The 16786-nt window shown below is 36.0% G+C and overlaps 2 protein-coding genes across 7 annotated transcripts; both read right to left on the bottom strand.

Annotated features, from left to right (window-relative positions):
• Positions 1-1277: 1277 nt before the first annotated feature.
• On the bottom strand, positions 1278-11183 carry slc30a9 (solute carrier family 30 member 9). 6 transcript variants are annotated; one of them, XM_016471108.1, is made up of 19 exons: positions 11064-11183; positions 10135-10283; positions 9762-9953; positions 9476-9523; positions 9263-9362; positions 9067-9159; positions 8644-8726; positions 8493-8551; positions 8184-8251; positions 7239-7341; positions 7037-7092; positions 6814-6949; positions 6168-6207; positions 6000-6071; positions 5773-5880; positions 4537-4702; positions 4152-4281; positions 3816-3929; positions 1278-1961 (listed from the first exon to the last, which is right to left on the bottom strand). In XM_016471108.1, exons 2-19 carry the CDS (start codon positions 10241-10243, stop codon positions 1917-1919), a joined length of 1722 nt encoding a protein of 573 aa, XP_016326594.1. In that variant the 5' UTR covers positions 10244-10283; positions 11064-11183; the 3' UTR covers positions 1278-1916. The 6 variants fall into 6 exon arrangements, with proteins under 6 accessions (XP_016326594.1, XP_016326595.1, XP_016326592.1 ...); XM_016471109.1 differs by having other exon boundaries at positions 10135-10280; XM_016471106.1 differs by lacking the exon at positions 11064-11183 and adding an exon at positions 10782-10925.
• A 625-nt stretch (positions 11184-11808) lies between these two features.
• On the bottom strand, positions 11809-16268 carry top6bl (TOP6B like initiator of meiotic double strand breaks). Its single transcript, XM_016471051.1, is given in 16 exon segments — positions 11809-11859; positions 11999-12233; positions 12235-12250; positions 12448-12499; positions 12588-12686; positions 12820-12930; positions 13548-13625; positions 13627-13669; positions 13753-13941; positions 14398-14513; positions 14687-14891; positions 15043-15111; positions 15743-15772; positions 15836-15860; positions 16041-16128; positions 16227-16268. Coding segments are annotated over 16 exon segments (1449 nt in total).
• Between the last annotated feature and the right edge of the window lie 518 nt (positions 16269-16786).

Below are 16786 nucleotides of genomic sequence, written 5' to 3'. Positions count from 1 at the left end.
ACTGCTTTTATTGTCCTCATTTGTAAGTCGCTTTGGATAAAAGCATCTGCTAAATGACTAAATAAATAAAATAAATGCTAGCCAATGACATTGACTTTTTTTGAAGGGCGATGTTAAATAAGAGCCGTCATAAAGGAAAAAATGAATATAAAAGATTTTTTAAATGTATTTAAAGTTTCATGCTCACCAAGGCTGCATTTATTTGATTAAAAATACAGTAAAGTTAAATTAAAACTATATATATATATATATATATATATATATATATATGAAAAGAAACTTCAAAAGATTTTGAAAAAGATTTTCAAATTTTGAAATACAAAATGTTTTGTAACATTCTAATTGCATTTAATGTGACTTTTTATTAATTTAATTCATCGTTTGTGGAATAAAAGCATTAATTCCTTAAAAAAAAAAAGGAAAACTCGTATATATTTTGTCAGTGAAAAAGACAAATATTCAGTGGTTTAATAAATTAATTGCAATTTATTCATCATTTTCTTCAGTAGCTCCAAACAGCTCAAAGATTTAACCAAACAACAATCTGTCAAATACACATATTTAAAATATATATAGTCTTAAAGCCTTTTCCAAAACTAATCTTTTAACTTCATCCATGTCTGACTGTTCTTAAGGGAAAATTTTGAAGCTCTGATTAAATTACAATGTTTAAAAACATTGCATAGGGCATAGGCTAGACGTCAGTAATAGAGAGCATGTAACTACCACAAAATATACTGTTTGCATGTGTACTGAGAGAATTTAAACAGACTGAATGCTTCTTTTTCAGATATCAAAATCAGAATGTTGTATTTTCAGTCAAGAATTATTTACAATGGGGAAAACAAAAACACTTGGGTTAGTGTTCACAAACTAGGTTGGCAACTCAACAATGCCACCAATGACTTTAGAAACAGCTGTTTTTGGACATCTACAATTGCTTTCATTCAGTCACACAAAATTACAGCATAAACAGATGAACAGTCCCAAAAGCAGCATAATGACATTAGTACTTTTAGTATAGGAAGGATGTGAAGATCTGAGTAGTCTTCATCAGTTGAGGGGGCTGAGGTGGGCCATGGATACCTGTTGTTCTAAATTTGATTCTATGTTCTCTCATTACTGATAAATGTGGATATAATAAATCAATATAGTTTAGAACACACTTTTTTTACTCTGTCATTAGTACTATTTTTTTTATCTATTTTGAATAAGTGGTAATTATAAAAGTTTTTTTTTAAACTGATTTAAACATCAATTTAAACTGGACCTTTTTCTTTTTTTGAAGTAGATTAAAACTGCTGTTCATTTTTGTAACTCACTCATGAATAATCAATAAATTAGCTTACTTCATTCAATGACAATGGCATCGTTTGAACACGCCATCATCTCTGTGCATTTAAAAAAACAGTGGAGTAACATGGGAAACTTTTTTACATATAATTTAAACCAGTGCTTTCATCTAGCAGAATGGACGCTTTATCCTTCAAGCTAACTATTTATGGTTATATCGTGGTGTTAATGCGAGAACTGTTGTAAAATATTAGTGTTTATGCTGCTTTGCATGCAAACTGTAAAATGAAATAAGACTGGTCCTTTTACAATCCATGGACATGATTTCAAAGCTCTGATGGTACAAACTACCACATATCTGAAAGCCAATGACTGTAAAATAATCATTTATTAGCCATGTCCAGTTGGAGTCCTCTCTGATGTGGCTATGGTTCTGCTATTTTAACAGCTACTGAAACCATGCACAAGTTAGAGTGCTTGGTTGATGTGTGATAGGTGCAACATAAGACCTCAGCTGATTGGCTGGTTGGAAAGAATGGGGTGATCATGGTCACTCGAGGTTTGATTAGTTTTCGTTTTCCTTCCACTCCATCCGGATCCCCATTCGGCAATGTGTCATGACATTATAAAATCTCCAGATCCACATGTCGCACCTCAGGATTACGTTGCTGTTGGAGATACAGAGCAGGAGTCAGTCAAGGAAAAATGAGGAATAGTAAGTACTAACTTCAAATGCTGTTCTTTTGAACTTTCTCTTCACCAAAGAATCCTGAAAAAATGTATCATGGTTTCCACAAAATATTAAACTGTTTTAAATGTTGATAATAATAAATGTTAAAATGTTTTTTGAGCACCAGTGCACTGAAGGATCATGTGACACTGAAGACTGGAGCATTGGCTGCTGAAAATTCAGCTTTGCCATCACAGGAATAAATTACATGTTAAAATACATTAAGATTGAAAATATATTTTAAATCGTAAAAATATTTAAAAATATTACTGTGTTTAGATCAAATAAATGCAGCCTATATGAGCATATGTCTTTCAAAACAATAAAAAAGTCCTTACCAGCCCCAAACTTTTAAACGTTAATGTATGATTTAGAAATAAATCTCCTTTTTGTAAATTCTGTTAATTCTAACAATATTAGAAAAAAAATGTATATAAATTCAAAAGCGAAAAAAATAAATAAATTTGCATTTAACTTTCTCGCCATCTGCCAATAAATCATATACAGTGTGAAAAAGCAATTACAGTGTTTGTCTGCGAAACATCAAATCTGATTTTCCTTTTTCCAAAATTAAACAATGGAGAGTGAAACTGGAAGGTTTCACTTTGATTTATTTGAATAGTGGTGACCAAATAGCTGAACTGATTTCCTCTGTGTGGCTTCAAACAATCATGAGTGTGGTATCTGCTGAATGTAGAGCTGAATTATTCTGACAGCTAACCTTACATCTTGCAGGTCAGTTTTACTGAAGGAGTGTCAGGATTAGGGCTGTGCGATTAATCGAAATCGTCATAAAATCGCGATTTGAGCTTGCGCGATTTCTAAATCGCTTTATAGCACGATTTTCTGCGCCCCCGACCTCCTGCAGTATGCTATCTGAACCAATCAGAATGCAGCGCGCCTAAATGGAGCACGAGAACAGAACAGACCGGGCGGGCATACAAACGTAACGCCAGGTTCACACACTCCGTCTGTGGTGCGTATTTTTTCCGCGCCTATGTTAACGGATCAGAGCGTTCACACCGCACGCGATTGCGGTCCGGCAGTGGCTGCGATCGTTTCCGCACGGAATCTATTTCTGCTGTGCTGCACGTGCTGAATTAAAGTGACAGCGCATTATTCGCGGTAAAATGTTACTAGTTCAACATCTGAGGCAACGCCACAAAGAGCTCTATGACCAATGCATGGCAAAAAAAAAATCCCTGGACACGGGATTTTTTTTTAATTTTTCTGCCATATATGTCTATTCTAGAGACATTTTGTTACACCTTTACTTAGTGATTATTTTGCCTTATGTCTGTTCTAGAGACATGTTACAGCTTTTTGATAAAGCTCTAATTGGTTTTCTTTTGGAAATATGTTTCAAATTCACACTGAATGCATTAATGACTGTAAAGCATGTCTGTGTGTGTTAAAAAATTGTGATTAAAATCGAAATCGCAAAATTGATCAAAGAAATCGCGATAGGTTTTTTTGTCCATATCGCACAGCCTTAGTCAGGATGGAGACACAGAGATTTGAATGACACATTCTTAAAAATAAAGGCTAAAAAAGGGGGTTTTCACAGCAATGCCATAGAAGAACCATTTATGGCTTGCCAAAGAACCTCTCAGTGAACAGTTCTTAAAAGATACAAAAACAAAGCATTGTTTTCTTAGCGTAAAAAATATTTTAGTTTTTCCACTATAAAGAACCTTTTGTACAATAGAAAGGTTCCATTTTTGTTAAAGGTTCTTCATAGAACCATAGACGCCAATTAAGAGCTGTTTATGAGTGTGATCTTATCAGATACCTTAAGTTCTTTCTCTAGACGGTCCACCTCTGCTCCTAAGGTGTCAATAATGTTCTCCCCATGCTTTAACATAAAGTTCTCCAGCTCCTCTGGCGTCTTCACCTGCTGAATGTCCTGCAGGCCAAACGCACACAATTTAGAAGCACAGATAGTTATACTATTAATATGCAGAGCTCCCAAAAAGATGATTCATCAGCAAAAACTACCATGAATTTGTTTGCTAATAGTGCTAATAGTTTAGTAACTTCTATGCAACCATGGATAGACTTGAAACAAACACTTGAGTCACGTCAGACAATCTACATCACAGCAGAAGCCTTGTCTCTCAGCACATACATTGAGGATCTGTTCAATGTCTTGCTTCTCCAGGTATGAGCATGTCACCACCCGCCCATCAAAGTCCACCTCTGCCTTGAAGCGCACTTTGCTCAGCCCCATATCTGTGGCTTTGACATCATGAATCGCCCTGGAGACAAAATGACCTGAAGTGAGGACATCAAATCTAATTTCATCAAAGCAAGAACAAGCACTGATGCAACTCTGTCTGAGCAAGCTTACATGTTTGAAAAGCATTTGAAGCAGACTGCTTCTGCCTCCTTGTTAAAGTATTGTTATGAACTGTAAGATGGCAGCTTGTTTGCTGATGAAGCTCTTATTATGCAGACTGTGGGTACACGTAGAGGACACATACAGTGGAGAGAGGCAGGGACAGAGGACTGACCTGACAGCAGGGTCATTTTCTAGAAACTCTGTGAGCTTCTGCACATGCTCGGCCTGGATGGAGCGACCCAGCAGAGCCTCTGTGTTAGTGTAGATGAGGAATGCAGACACCGTTCCTAACAGGGTGCCCACACCCAGAGAACCCAGACTGTCATAGTAGGGGTTACCTATGAAGGGGGAGAAAAAGAGAGGCATTAAATGCATTGAATGTCATGTTCAGTAAATAATGCGTGAGACTAATATGAGTGCAACCCAAATCAAAGGGGCCAGCTGACATACTGACAACTGAATATAGCATCTGCCATGAACAACACAACCCATGGTGTTATGGAAAAGGTGCAATGTGTTAGGACATATTTACATTTTTTTTTTTGTCTAAATGGAAATGCCTAAACAGAAGTTTTTTTTACATTTATGCAGCTAAAGGTTAAGCAACATTTTGAGGTAATCCATTTAGCTATATGCTAAAATTGACAAAATGTTTCTCAAGTATCAAATCAGCATATTAGAATGATTTCTGAAGACTGGAGTAATGGCTGCTGAAAATTCAGCTTTGCCATCACAGCAATAAATTACATTTTAAAATGTATTATAATAGAAAACAGTTCTTTTAAACCGTAATAATTATTTCACAATTGTACTGTTTTTACTGTATTTTTGATCAAATATCACTGATTGCAAACTTTTGAACTATAGTCTATGTGAATTAGTACACAGCAGTCTTTAATGGCACAATAGAGACCTCTAGTGGTACAACGAAAAGTGCCATTTCTTTTTTTTTTCTGCCTTTAGTTTCATGGTTGATTACACTTCAATAAAATACAACTGTAGTAAGCACCGGATAAAAAAACTGAGCTGAAACCGCCATCAGCGCTGTTCTCAAGCATGAAAGCAGGTTTACTGAATAGAGCATTATCCAGATCTCTACGTAAATTTTCCACAAAGCCATGAAAACCACAGGGCAAGAGGAACAAGCTTCTGGGCATCCGTAGGTGTTGACTTTGTGTTAGCACAGATGTATAGAGCTGGATTTACAAAGCTTAAAAAGAACATCAACTGCTCTTTACAAAGGGGATAAAGCTCAGTCCCATATGCTTATTAAACTTGACCCTGTAGTAGAGACCGCAGAAACAGGAAAGAAAAACAGTTAGCATTAAACAGGAGGGTCAAGTACAATGACACTTACTTTCCTGATGTCAAATGTATGATATATCATTCTTGCATTTATTTTAAATACCTGTAAGAGACGTTAGTCCCATACATCCAGCTGCCAGCACCACCCCGACCACAGCAGCAGCGTCCTCCAACAGGACCACGTTAGTGCTGGGGTCTCGACTTTGCATCACTGTCATACACAAACAAACAAACAAGAATTATCAAACTGATCATCTCCAAACTGTGTCAAAACTACAATCACAATCAAATAACAAAAGGCTAACAGAAGAGTTAACCAAAGATACATACCGTACTCATAAAAAGACAAGCCTTGTTTACGTGAACTCTTCTTGATCTCGTTAATGGCCACCAATAGTGTAGCTTTATGGGGAATCAGCAGACAGATGATATTAAAATAGTGACAGTCAGACCTTTCTGAATGTTATTGAAAATATGGCACAGGAAACCACATCTCACCTCCTTCAGATACCAGAGATCCTGCTAAAATACAATAAGCCTGCAAAAGACAATAAAAAAACAGCTATACACAATTGTTCAAAAGTGTGATGTCAGTAAGACTTATTTATTCCAATTTTTATTCAGCAGGGACAGATTAAACTTATAGAACGTGACAGTAAAGGCATTTATAATGCTACAAAGATTTCTATTTCAAGTAAATGCTGCTCTTTTTATTTAAACTCTGTATTCATCAAAGAATCCTGAAAATAAATGTATCACATTTTCCACAAAAATATCAACCAGCACAGCTGTTTTCAAAAATGATAAGATGTTTCTTAAGCAGATAGCTTAAGATAGCATATTAAAATGATTTCTGAAGGATCACGTGATACTGAAGCTTGAAAATTCAGCTTTGCCATCATAGGAATAAATTACATTTTTAAATATAGTCCAATAGGAACGGTAATACAAAATTGTAATGTTTGTAATAATTGTAATAAAAATTGTAATATTTCACAATATTAGGATTTTTCTGTATATTTGATCAAATAAATACAACCTTAAAATCTTACCAACACCAAACTTTCAAATGGTAATGTAACATCACATCACATCACTTAATATTATTTTGTACATCTACAAGTTCTAACCCAGTGCTACTAACCCAGAGCAGTGATTCTATTGGCTGAGGGTGCAGGAGTCCCATAATGCCGTGATACCAGGACAAGCCAGCACCCATCATGAAGATTCCGACTCCGCTGATGAGAGAGGCGATGTAACGCATGTTGGAGAAGCCGTACCTTTAACAATACAGGACAGTTGGCTTAGACATGACCACATAACCAGAGGGCAACATGGAGGGATCAACCTGTATGAGCTGTACGTACGGATGGATGGCATCTGGGTTCCGGACAGACTGGCTGATGCCTAGTGCAAGAAGAGCCTGTGAAAGAGAGAATATAAGAGATGAATTGAATGAATGAACAAGTATATATGTCTCTATGTTATTTATTTTTAAATCATACACCATCTTTTGTAGGCATGTCATTCAGGTCAAAGGTGGTAATACGGACATGAATGCCAACTTACCTGATTGCAGGTATCAGCCAGTGAGTGGATGGCTTCTGAAAACATACTGGCAGATCCTGTATAAACCCACGCCAACAGCTTGAAGAAAAAATTCAGTCCATTTCTGCAATTTTGAAAAAATGAAATTAGACATTTATATCTCCACATGATGCACAAATACACTGATGCTCAAAACAGTAATACAGGGTTCCCACACCTTGGTTAACTTAAAATTCAAGGACCTTTCAAGGACTTTCCAGGTCCAATACCCTCAAATTCAAGGACTTAATGTGGGGACACATTTCAAGTGAGAGCAATTTACATCGTGTTACCTCGTAAGATACATTGTTACAGTTTTATGTGTCAAACACAACTATGCAAAAAAGCTTTTTTTTTGGCCATATGACAGAGATCTGATATTCTGTTTGTCGTATTTCTGTTTTGCATAAAACTGAAGAATATTCCGTACATCCTGTACTGTATTCTAAAATGATCTGATATTAACTTTTGCATGGATTTTATTGAAAAGAGCTTATGGCTCATGTAACCATAAGTTTTAAGATATATGAATATGCTTTCACGTTTTTCTTGCCTCATGGGTTTACATTATCTTAACAAGCAAAGCAATTCAACATTAATTTCACAGTGTGTCTGTGAAACGTTGAGGTACCATCGTAGTAGTTTCGTCAACTTTCGTGCATGGGTGAACATCATGGCAACTACAACACAAAGTACCTCACGTGGGAAACACTTAACGTAACGTGTAAATGCACGTAACTAACGTAAATCAAGCAAGCTAGTATGCATAGGCCACGAAGTGTTGGCGAAATAACACATTAGCGGACCGGAGGGAATAATATGGAATTTTTCCAGTCAGTGTGGGTCAGGCCTCATGTGGGAGCACATGTCTTTTAACTCAATATCCTTAATCTAATAGCTAGATAGCATGAGGCTGGTAAAACTTACATGCATATAGCCACCATCACTACTTTTCCCGGCCCTTGTAGAAATGTCACTCTCTTCCTAGACCGAGGCTATAGGAGACAAAAATGATCAAAAACACAGGTAGCTAACTGTACTCATCGTTATGCTCTGCTTTGAGGTTGAATTAGGAGCAGCATGAAGATATGAATATGAAAAAAATGTCAAGAAAGGTACAATGGAAGAAAGAGACAGAAGAACCTGAGGAATATCATGAATCACGAGGACTGGTTAAACCCAGGCACTAGTAACAAAACATAAAAATCATAGCAACAGGCTTGAACTTGTTTTTACCTCTGTGTTCCCCCAGAAGTCTTTGTACTCCTTCAACAGCTTCTGATTTCTAAATATGTCTTATGAGAAAGACAGATGCTCATTTAGACAGCAGATGACATGAAAACATCAGAATGCAGATCATGCATTAAATGAGGAGAGAATGACATACTTTCCTGGTATTCCCTTTCCACCTCCTTCCTGAGATTCCTCTCTCTAGCAAGTGCCTCTTGACTTCCCCATACAGCCAGCGCTCTAAATAAAGACACCGAAACATGCTAATTGATCTCTCTACTCATAATTTCAGATCCTTGTGCATGATGCCCAAAGGTATATACAGTACACTACCATTGAAAAGGTTGAAGTCAGTACGTTTTTATACTGTTTATGCTCATCAAGGCTGCAATTATTTGATCAAAAATATTTTTGCTTAATATTTTTGTGGAAACGGTCAGTATTTTTCGCTAAATAAAAAGTTCAGAAGAACAACATTTATTTGGAATTTGATTTCTAGTAATAACTGTAAGTGTTAATGTAAATGTATCTTACTAAACCAAACTTTCGAATGGTAGTATAAGAAGACAGTTGTACATACTTTGCCTCCACATCTGATCGCAAGAAGACGGTGAAGGCTTCGGTGTCATCATGGGGACTACGTCGACAGATTTTTCTAAGCTGCTCAAGGTCACTTTGAACACACAAAAATGCATAGATTTAATGTAAAGATGGTGGAAGGGCAGCAAACTGGATGACTACAAAGTGAACTACAAAGCTCTACTTCCTAAAGGTACCTGAGTTTGAGGCAGAACTCGTTCATAGCTCTGACTGCAGTGATGAAATTATTCTGGGTGTATTTGGCGCCATATTCCCTTTTTTTCAGGACAGCCCGTACTGAAAACACAAGAAACATGCAAGATAGTTCAAATACACAGAATCACGATATACAATTTTATTGGACCGAAAGGTGCTACAAAGTGTCTGTGTGTATAACAAGACTGCACTACCTTTCACTTGAATGCTCTGTGCTTTCATCAGACCTCGAGGTTTGGAACCTGAAATGCAAAAAAGAGAAAAATTAATTGATTAAAATCCATTAACAGTTAGAATAAATCATAATTACCACACATACATTACATAATTTATAAATACATTTATAAAACACTGTTTATTTACATTTACTCAGAAAAACCTAAGAAACAAATGGTTTATAGAAATGAGCATAAAGAAGCACACTTTAGACATCATTCAAATGCCTATGAACAAACATCAAATAATGCTAAAAATCATTACCAGCTGTTTTTGCAGAGGGCTGTGCAGCTTGTTCTTTCTCAGTGGGCTTTGGCTCTACAGGGCCTGCTGGAGATCCATCTTTATCACTGCCTGTTGTGGAACAGTTCTGAATCTGTGTCCACGTTAAGGAAGTGACTCTGGAATCGGGGAAGCTAAACCAGAGTTTGTGCACACCTCCTCCACTTTGCCAACCTATGGAGTATCACGACTCATGAGTTACGTAATCTGAATGATTTCTTGATCTAGTCTAGAATTATTAAAACTACCAATGTTGAGTGACAACATATGAAACACAAAATTAAATACACACATCCTCAGTCTCTCAGTCCTTATGTTGACAAAACATGCAAATGACACTACGTGAAGCTCTCACCAAAACATGGCTTTGCTATTTTAGAGGGTCTCTGAGATAAAGGGGCTCGTTGTAGCAGGTAGACCCGGCAGAGGACTTGCCATGGTCTGTGGGCCAGGCAGGGGAACATCCTCTCTGTGGCAAGTCCAGGAGGAACACACTGAATCCTGCTGGACATTTACAGTGCATTATGTTAGTAAATAGATGTCCCTGTATGTATGCGATAATCAACAACAATGAAACATATACAGTGAAAAAGGGGGAGAGTAGACTAGTCTACAAACATCAGATTAAGCCTATTAGAGCAACGTGATTGATCATGTGACCATCCACATGAAATCTCTATGCACAAAACTCTACACATTACACAGGACTTTAATAGAACCTGTGTAAACAAATGTTGTCCACAATCATAGTGACAGTTCTATCTATCTATCTATCTATCTATCTATCTCTCTATCTATCTACCCATCTTATCTATCTCACATTTTGAACACTTCCATCAGCTAATTAGCTAAATGTGACAGTAAGTTCAAAGAGAACTACTTCATACAGTTACATAAAACCTTTTCAATTCAGTAAAAGTCAAAAGTAGGAAACATTTAAAACCAGTTCCGACAGTATAAACACTTGTATGCTTTTCTAGATCAGCTTAAGCTTAGAATTACCACCCCATGATATCAGTACCCGGCTAGATATCCTGACAACGCGTCCCCGAGCCAAGCAGCAGATGTCTGAACGTACGACTGCTTTAATTTCGACCAGATTAAGTGAAGACTGCCGCTCTGATAACAACACACACTGCTAACTGAAGCTGACTGCAGCCGGTGCCTTTCAGTTAGCTTAGCATGACAGCTACATCTTAGCAAGATGCTACAGTTGCTGAGGTAATTATAGACATATTACACACAGAAGCTGAAAGAACAGACAATCCGTTAGGTATTATTTACCTTTATGAAGCTCGATCCATTATTTACTAGTGGTGGGCGGCTAACTCAACACAGTCCATAACAAAATAGTACCAACACCGAAAGCAGTGAAGACGGAGAGCTCGCGAGATCATGAGTAATTGAACGAGAGCGCATTAGTTTTGAAACTGCGCCTGCAGTCTCGTAGAGCGGTCTCACAGGGGAGGAGCCCATCACTGGAGCAGTGAACACTCCAAAGAGAAAGGAAAACTTGAAATCGCATCATATGACCCCTTTAAGATATCTATAAGACTATAAAACTATTTTAAAGAGTCAAAATTGATCACGTTCTTAATTTGTGAAGTTTTAAACTAACATAATTATACATCCTATGCTGGTTGCTAAGTTGGTCTGACTCATTATTTAAAAATAGAAAATTAAAGATTTGGTTTTGGAAATTCATGTCGGCCCAATTTATAATAATAATAATTTTAAGCTTTTTAAACATTTAAGTACAAGAACAAAATGGTTTTAAGATGAGAAACATATATAGTAGGCATTAGTGTATATGTCCAGAATATACATTTAACACAAAAATAAGGATACATTCCTTGTGAATTTTAATGTAGCCTACAAAATAAATAATAAAAAAAACATACTATTAAATTACAACAAAAACTGTATCTTTGAAACTTACACAGTACAGTTGAATATACAAAGATGTATAAAGGAAAAATATTTTTCAACATATGTCTTGAAGATGTGAGCAAACGCAACTGTATTTTCGTCAGTCCCATTCAGAAAAGTTTTCAAGCTCTTGAAGCCACTGCTTCTCCACCTTCACAAAGAGAGATAACAAAACAGCTAGGATATGCATTGTACTGTATAGACATCTTTTTGTGATTGCGTTCTTCTGGGCTACATGTCAGATTGAACAAATGGCATACAGTATTCCCAATAATTGTAGAGTTATCCACCTGTTCATTTTTCAGTTTAGCCAGGTTCAGTGCTGAGAGTTTGTCCGTGATCGTTCTGGTTTGCTGACTTTGAGGAAGCTGTTTTGGGGACAGGGGATTTCTCTGGATGTTTGCTGCCTCAAAGACACTGTTCATGAAGGTGTCTGAATTCTCAGAGAACATCTCTGAACTTTGTCTCTTCTTGGGGATAAAGCTTGAGTATTGAAGGTCACAGTGAATCCTCTTAGAAGACAGTTGGTGGATTTTCAAACTCTAAAAAAGGATGAATCAACATCTTTCAAAATATAACAACCTCAGCCAACTCTATTAATGATTTCTGTGGCGCTTTAAAATCAATAACCCCCAAAAGACATGAAATTAGAACAATTATAATGACAAAATTCCCAGAATCAGATAAGTTCTAGGAAGAATTATTGTATGAAGACTATTAAACTCACTCAAAAACATACCTTCCTCCCAGCCATCAAGACTACTCTGTTAAGAGCTAACAGCCTCCACCACCTTGTGAGGACATTAAAATCACAAATGTTCAAAGACAAAATCATGAACACAGAAATGAAATAATCTGAAAGAAGCTTTGCAAAAGCACCTTTTCGTTACTACACACGCGCCTTGGAGCAAAGCGCCCATCCATGATGCTTTGAAGAGACTGTCATAGTGAGACACGTAATTCGCTGGTGCTCTTGACCTAAAACAAACCCAGTTTTAAAACATTGTTTACAACTTTCACAAGTAAGCACTGTTCTTAAGAATAAGAAGTGAAATGACACATAAAATAGGGTGTCTTGGTAGCCAGTATAAATTATAGCCATATATTATACCTGCATGCTATCAAAACAGGCTCTTCAAAACTCTCCACTGCAGCTGCTGGCAATTATACTGTTCATTGAGCTCAACACAATGGGTATGACAGAATCCAACCTCTGCCTGGCCTGAAGTATACACAGAAAAGATGTATGGTTCAGTGGTCTATAAACAATGACTAATGGCTGTAGTGTCACTACATGTATATGTTCAAAAGTTTGAGGTCGGTAAGATTTTTTAAAATTGATTTTTGAAAAACGTCTCTTATGTTCACCAAGGCTGCCTTTATTTGATAAAACAAAAGTAAAAACAGTAGGCTTGTAAACATTTTTATACAATGTAAAAGAACTGTTTTCTATTTTAATATTTTTTTAATTAATTTTGAAACTATAGTTTATACCTGTGGTGGCAAAACTGAATTTTCAGCATCATTACTTCAGTCTTCAGTGTCACAATCCTTCAGAAATCATTCTAGTATGCTGATTTGGTGCTCAAGACAATTTTTTTCATGTTTTTTTTTCTGTTTTTCTTTCTTTTTTTAATTTTTCTTTGATGAATAGAAAGGTCAAAAGAACAGCATTTATTTGAAATAGAAAGCTTTTGTAACACTGTAAAAGTCTTTACTGTTTTTAATGTGTCAAAAATAAAATAATTAATTTCTTAAAACCATCTACTGACTCCCAAACTTTTGAATGGTAATTTAAGTAAACTTAATTAAAAAATGAAGTTAACAGAAGAATCTTACAACATGTCTTCGCTGACATTCTTTCAGTGTGTTTTTCAGGGTTGACTGTAGAGTCACTGTTGACTCACTTGATCGCCATATACCAAAGAACTGCATTCAAGTGTCTCTCGAAAACCTCCTCACTGCCGGACACATTTAAAAGCAGAATTTCAAAATATTATGACCCATCTCAAGATGTCTATATGATCGGGAAAGCAAATGTGACTCACTTATGAAGTCGGAGATCTGGGAGCGGAAAGGGTCAGAGTACTGAGTGAAAATGAAGACAGTCAGAGTCTGTTCAACAGCATGGCTCCATTCTTACCCAATGTTCTGCTGTACAGTATAACTACATCTTGTTTCCTGACTGTAGTCAGTTTCAAGAGAGAATTCTACATCAGAACACAGAGATCCTATAAAGAAAAAAGCCAGAATTAAATAATATACAGGTGCATCTCAATAAATTAAAAAATGTTTTTTTATTGGTCTTATGAAGTATTCTAATTTGTTGAGATAGTGAATTGGTGGGTTTTTGTTAAATGTGAGCCAAAATCATCACAATTAAAAGAACCAAAGACTTAAACTACTTCAGTCTGTGTGCATTGAATTTATTTAATACACGAGTTTCACAATTTGAGTTGAATGACTGAAATAAATGAACTTTTCCACGACATTCTAATTTATTGAGATGCACCTATATACACATGCTGGAAAACTGTCTGAACAATTCTAGCCTCAAAGCCAACAGTGATTTGTAGCACAGTGCCCTTTATGCTTTGCAGCGAGGCTTTCATCCATAAAATTATAACACAGTGAGGGAATTTACTCTCAGTATCCCCAATTTCTCCCCATTTAGTCCTATAATTTATCCTGGATGCTTTGTGCTTCCATACAACAGACTCTAGAAAGGCCGAGATCTGCCCAGGAGAGTGAAGTAGCCAAACTCTGGAGGAAACTCGTCTGTGCTTGTTGCATTAAAGGCATGGACTGTACATTAACATGTGTACTGAATGTTAAGGAAAACATTATTTCAACAAAATATATTTTTTGTTCATAAATATGAATAAGAATCAGCTTTGGAATCACAATTAAGACAGGGCAGGTAGCCTAAAATCATGCATGCTCTTAAATTTTAATAACGATATTTATGTGAACATCACAAAGGATATCCGTATGCATGAGAGACGAGTGGGCCAGTTGGAATACTGATCCATACAGGGTGCAAGTGTTGCCATGGTAACCATGCTCATTTCCCCACACAGTTCAGCCTCTATTGTGTCGGTGGGAAGCACACAGCTCAGTGTGTCTCCCAATACTGGGTGCATTTGTGGACAGGACGGGAGACACCGTACAGAGAATGGACTCCTTCGTAATAAAATCACAGAAATAAGATGTGCAAAGACCAACAAAATGCAAGTAGAGATATTTAGTATGTTAAAACTGAATGACCAATCTGGGGTGTTGATTCTGCTTGCCAATAAGCTGTTCTATTTAATACAAATGTGCAGGAACTGACTGTCCGTATTTGGCAGTGTCTATAGTAATGCTGTGATCCTTCACTGAAACTTTACTTCCTGTCTCTCCACTATAAAAGAGCAAATAAGGACAATTACACCCAAACTGTTTTTAAAAATAAAAAGAGTGGGTTTAATGAGTAGACCTGTAACATATCATTACTTGCAGAGAAGAATAAGAGCAACAAATGTATAAAAAACAAGTTTTTCTATTTTATTATTATTATCATTTACACTACCATTCAAAAGTTTGGGGTCAGTAAGATTTTAATGCTTTTGAAATAAGTCTCTTATACTCTGGATTTATTTGATCAAAAATACAGCAAAAAAAGTAATATTGCAAAATATATATATTTTTTTATATTTTCAAATATCATTTTAAAACAAGTCATTATTTCTGTCTTCATTGTCACAGAAATCATCCTGCAGGAATCATTCTAATGTGCTGATTTGGTGCTCAAGAAACATTTCTTACTGCTATCAATACTGAAAACAGGTGTGCTGCATAATATTTTTGTGGAAACCATGATTCTTTTTCCAGGATTCTTTGATGAACAGAATGTCTAAAGGAACAGTATTTCTTTGAAATAGCAATCTTTTGTAGTTTGATAAATATCTTTACAATTTAAGGTGTTCATTCTGAATAGAAGTCTTAATTTCCCAAAACGTTTGAAAGGCAGTGTATAAATTTATTTAGACAACCTGAACATTTGTTCGTGTGTTGTTTAATCTCTGTCCTAATCTCAAACATGATTTTCACCTAAAATAGATGAAAATGCAGAATCAGACCTTCACATGAGGAGAGAGAATAATAGTTTCACTCACAATTAATAAAAAATTCTAAATATGCAACAGTATTATCACAAATTAATTTATAAAACATTACATAACTCACCTTAATGGTGAAAGTTTTGGTTTATTTCAGTGCAACTGCAGGAAATTATCAGCATTGCTATTGTTATTGTCCAATAGTTTGAAATATGCACTGCACTGGTCTCACCTGCGCATGAAACAAGACTGAGTCTGTGCAGAAATTTTTGGATCTTTGACCGTTCAGCCTCCACTGACTGACTAGTAGCCTTTTGAACCTAGAAATTAAGATAAAACAAATTATACAAAATATGTGAAAACATATGAAACATATAAGCACAATATCAGAATTAAACACAAATGAATTTTGTCAAACACAAATTTCCTGGTAGATTATCCAGTCAGGAGGCAATCCCATGGAAAGAATAGGTAAAAAACAAAGACCCAAAATTGGCAGTAAACCTCTGAAGCTCTTCCTGAAGAATACACTCACAAGCTGGGACCTCTAAAGAAAGCCTGTCCATGGCCTCTGAAAAAGAAACACAGAAGATACAAGGTGAATCTGAACATATGCAAAATTACAATCAATAATGTTTAGGCTAGTACGTTACACACACCACTGATCTATATAAAGACTGTTCTCTATTATAGATCAGTTGGACACATTCACCTTTCAAAGCATATGGCAAGCCGTTTTATCTTAAAATAATCCCAGTGTTACTCTCATAATTGCATTTTTACTAGTAAGAACTGAATTAGAGAGATCTCTAGTTGGTATTGTTACTAGTAAGAATTGAATTGTAGAGCTCTCTAATTCAATTCTTACTAGTAAGAATGTAATTGCAGAGATCTCTAATTCAATTAGAGAGCTCTCTAATTCAATTCTTAAAAAAACAAAAACAAAAAAAAAACAAACACTAGCTTTCTATTTTTTCT

This window comes from Sinocyclocheilus anshuiensis, unplaced genomic scaffold (assembly GCF_001515605.1).
Source record: "Sinocyclocheilus anshuiensis isolate Anshui unplaced genomic scaffold, SAMN03320099.WGS_v1.1 scaffold64, whole genome shotgun sequence".
NCBI classification, from domain to species: Eukaryota; Metazoa; Chordata; class Actinopteri; order Cypriniformes; family Cyprinidae; genus Sinocyclocheilus; species Sinocyclocheilus anshuiensis.
Note: the sequence above shows the minus strand (reverse complement) of the source record. Positions and strands in the feature narration are given on the sequence as shown.

Excerpts from the sequence above, each read along its gene's own strand:
- slc30a9 (XM_016471106.1), bottom strand. Across the intron at positions 9,954-10,134 it reads AATAGCAAAGCCATGTTTTG|GTTGGCAAAGTGGAGGAGGT; the intron begins GTGAGAGCTTCA and ends GATACTCCATAG. Across the intron at positions 6,208-6,813 it reads CAATAGAATCACTGCTCTGG|GCTTATTGTATTTTAGCAGG; the intron begins GTTAGTAGCACT and ends TGTCTTTTGCAG.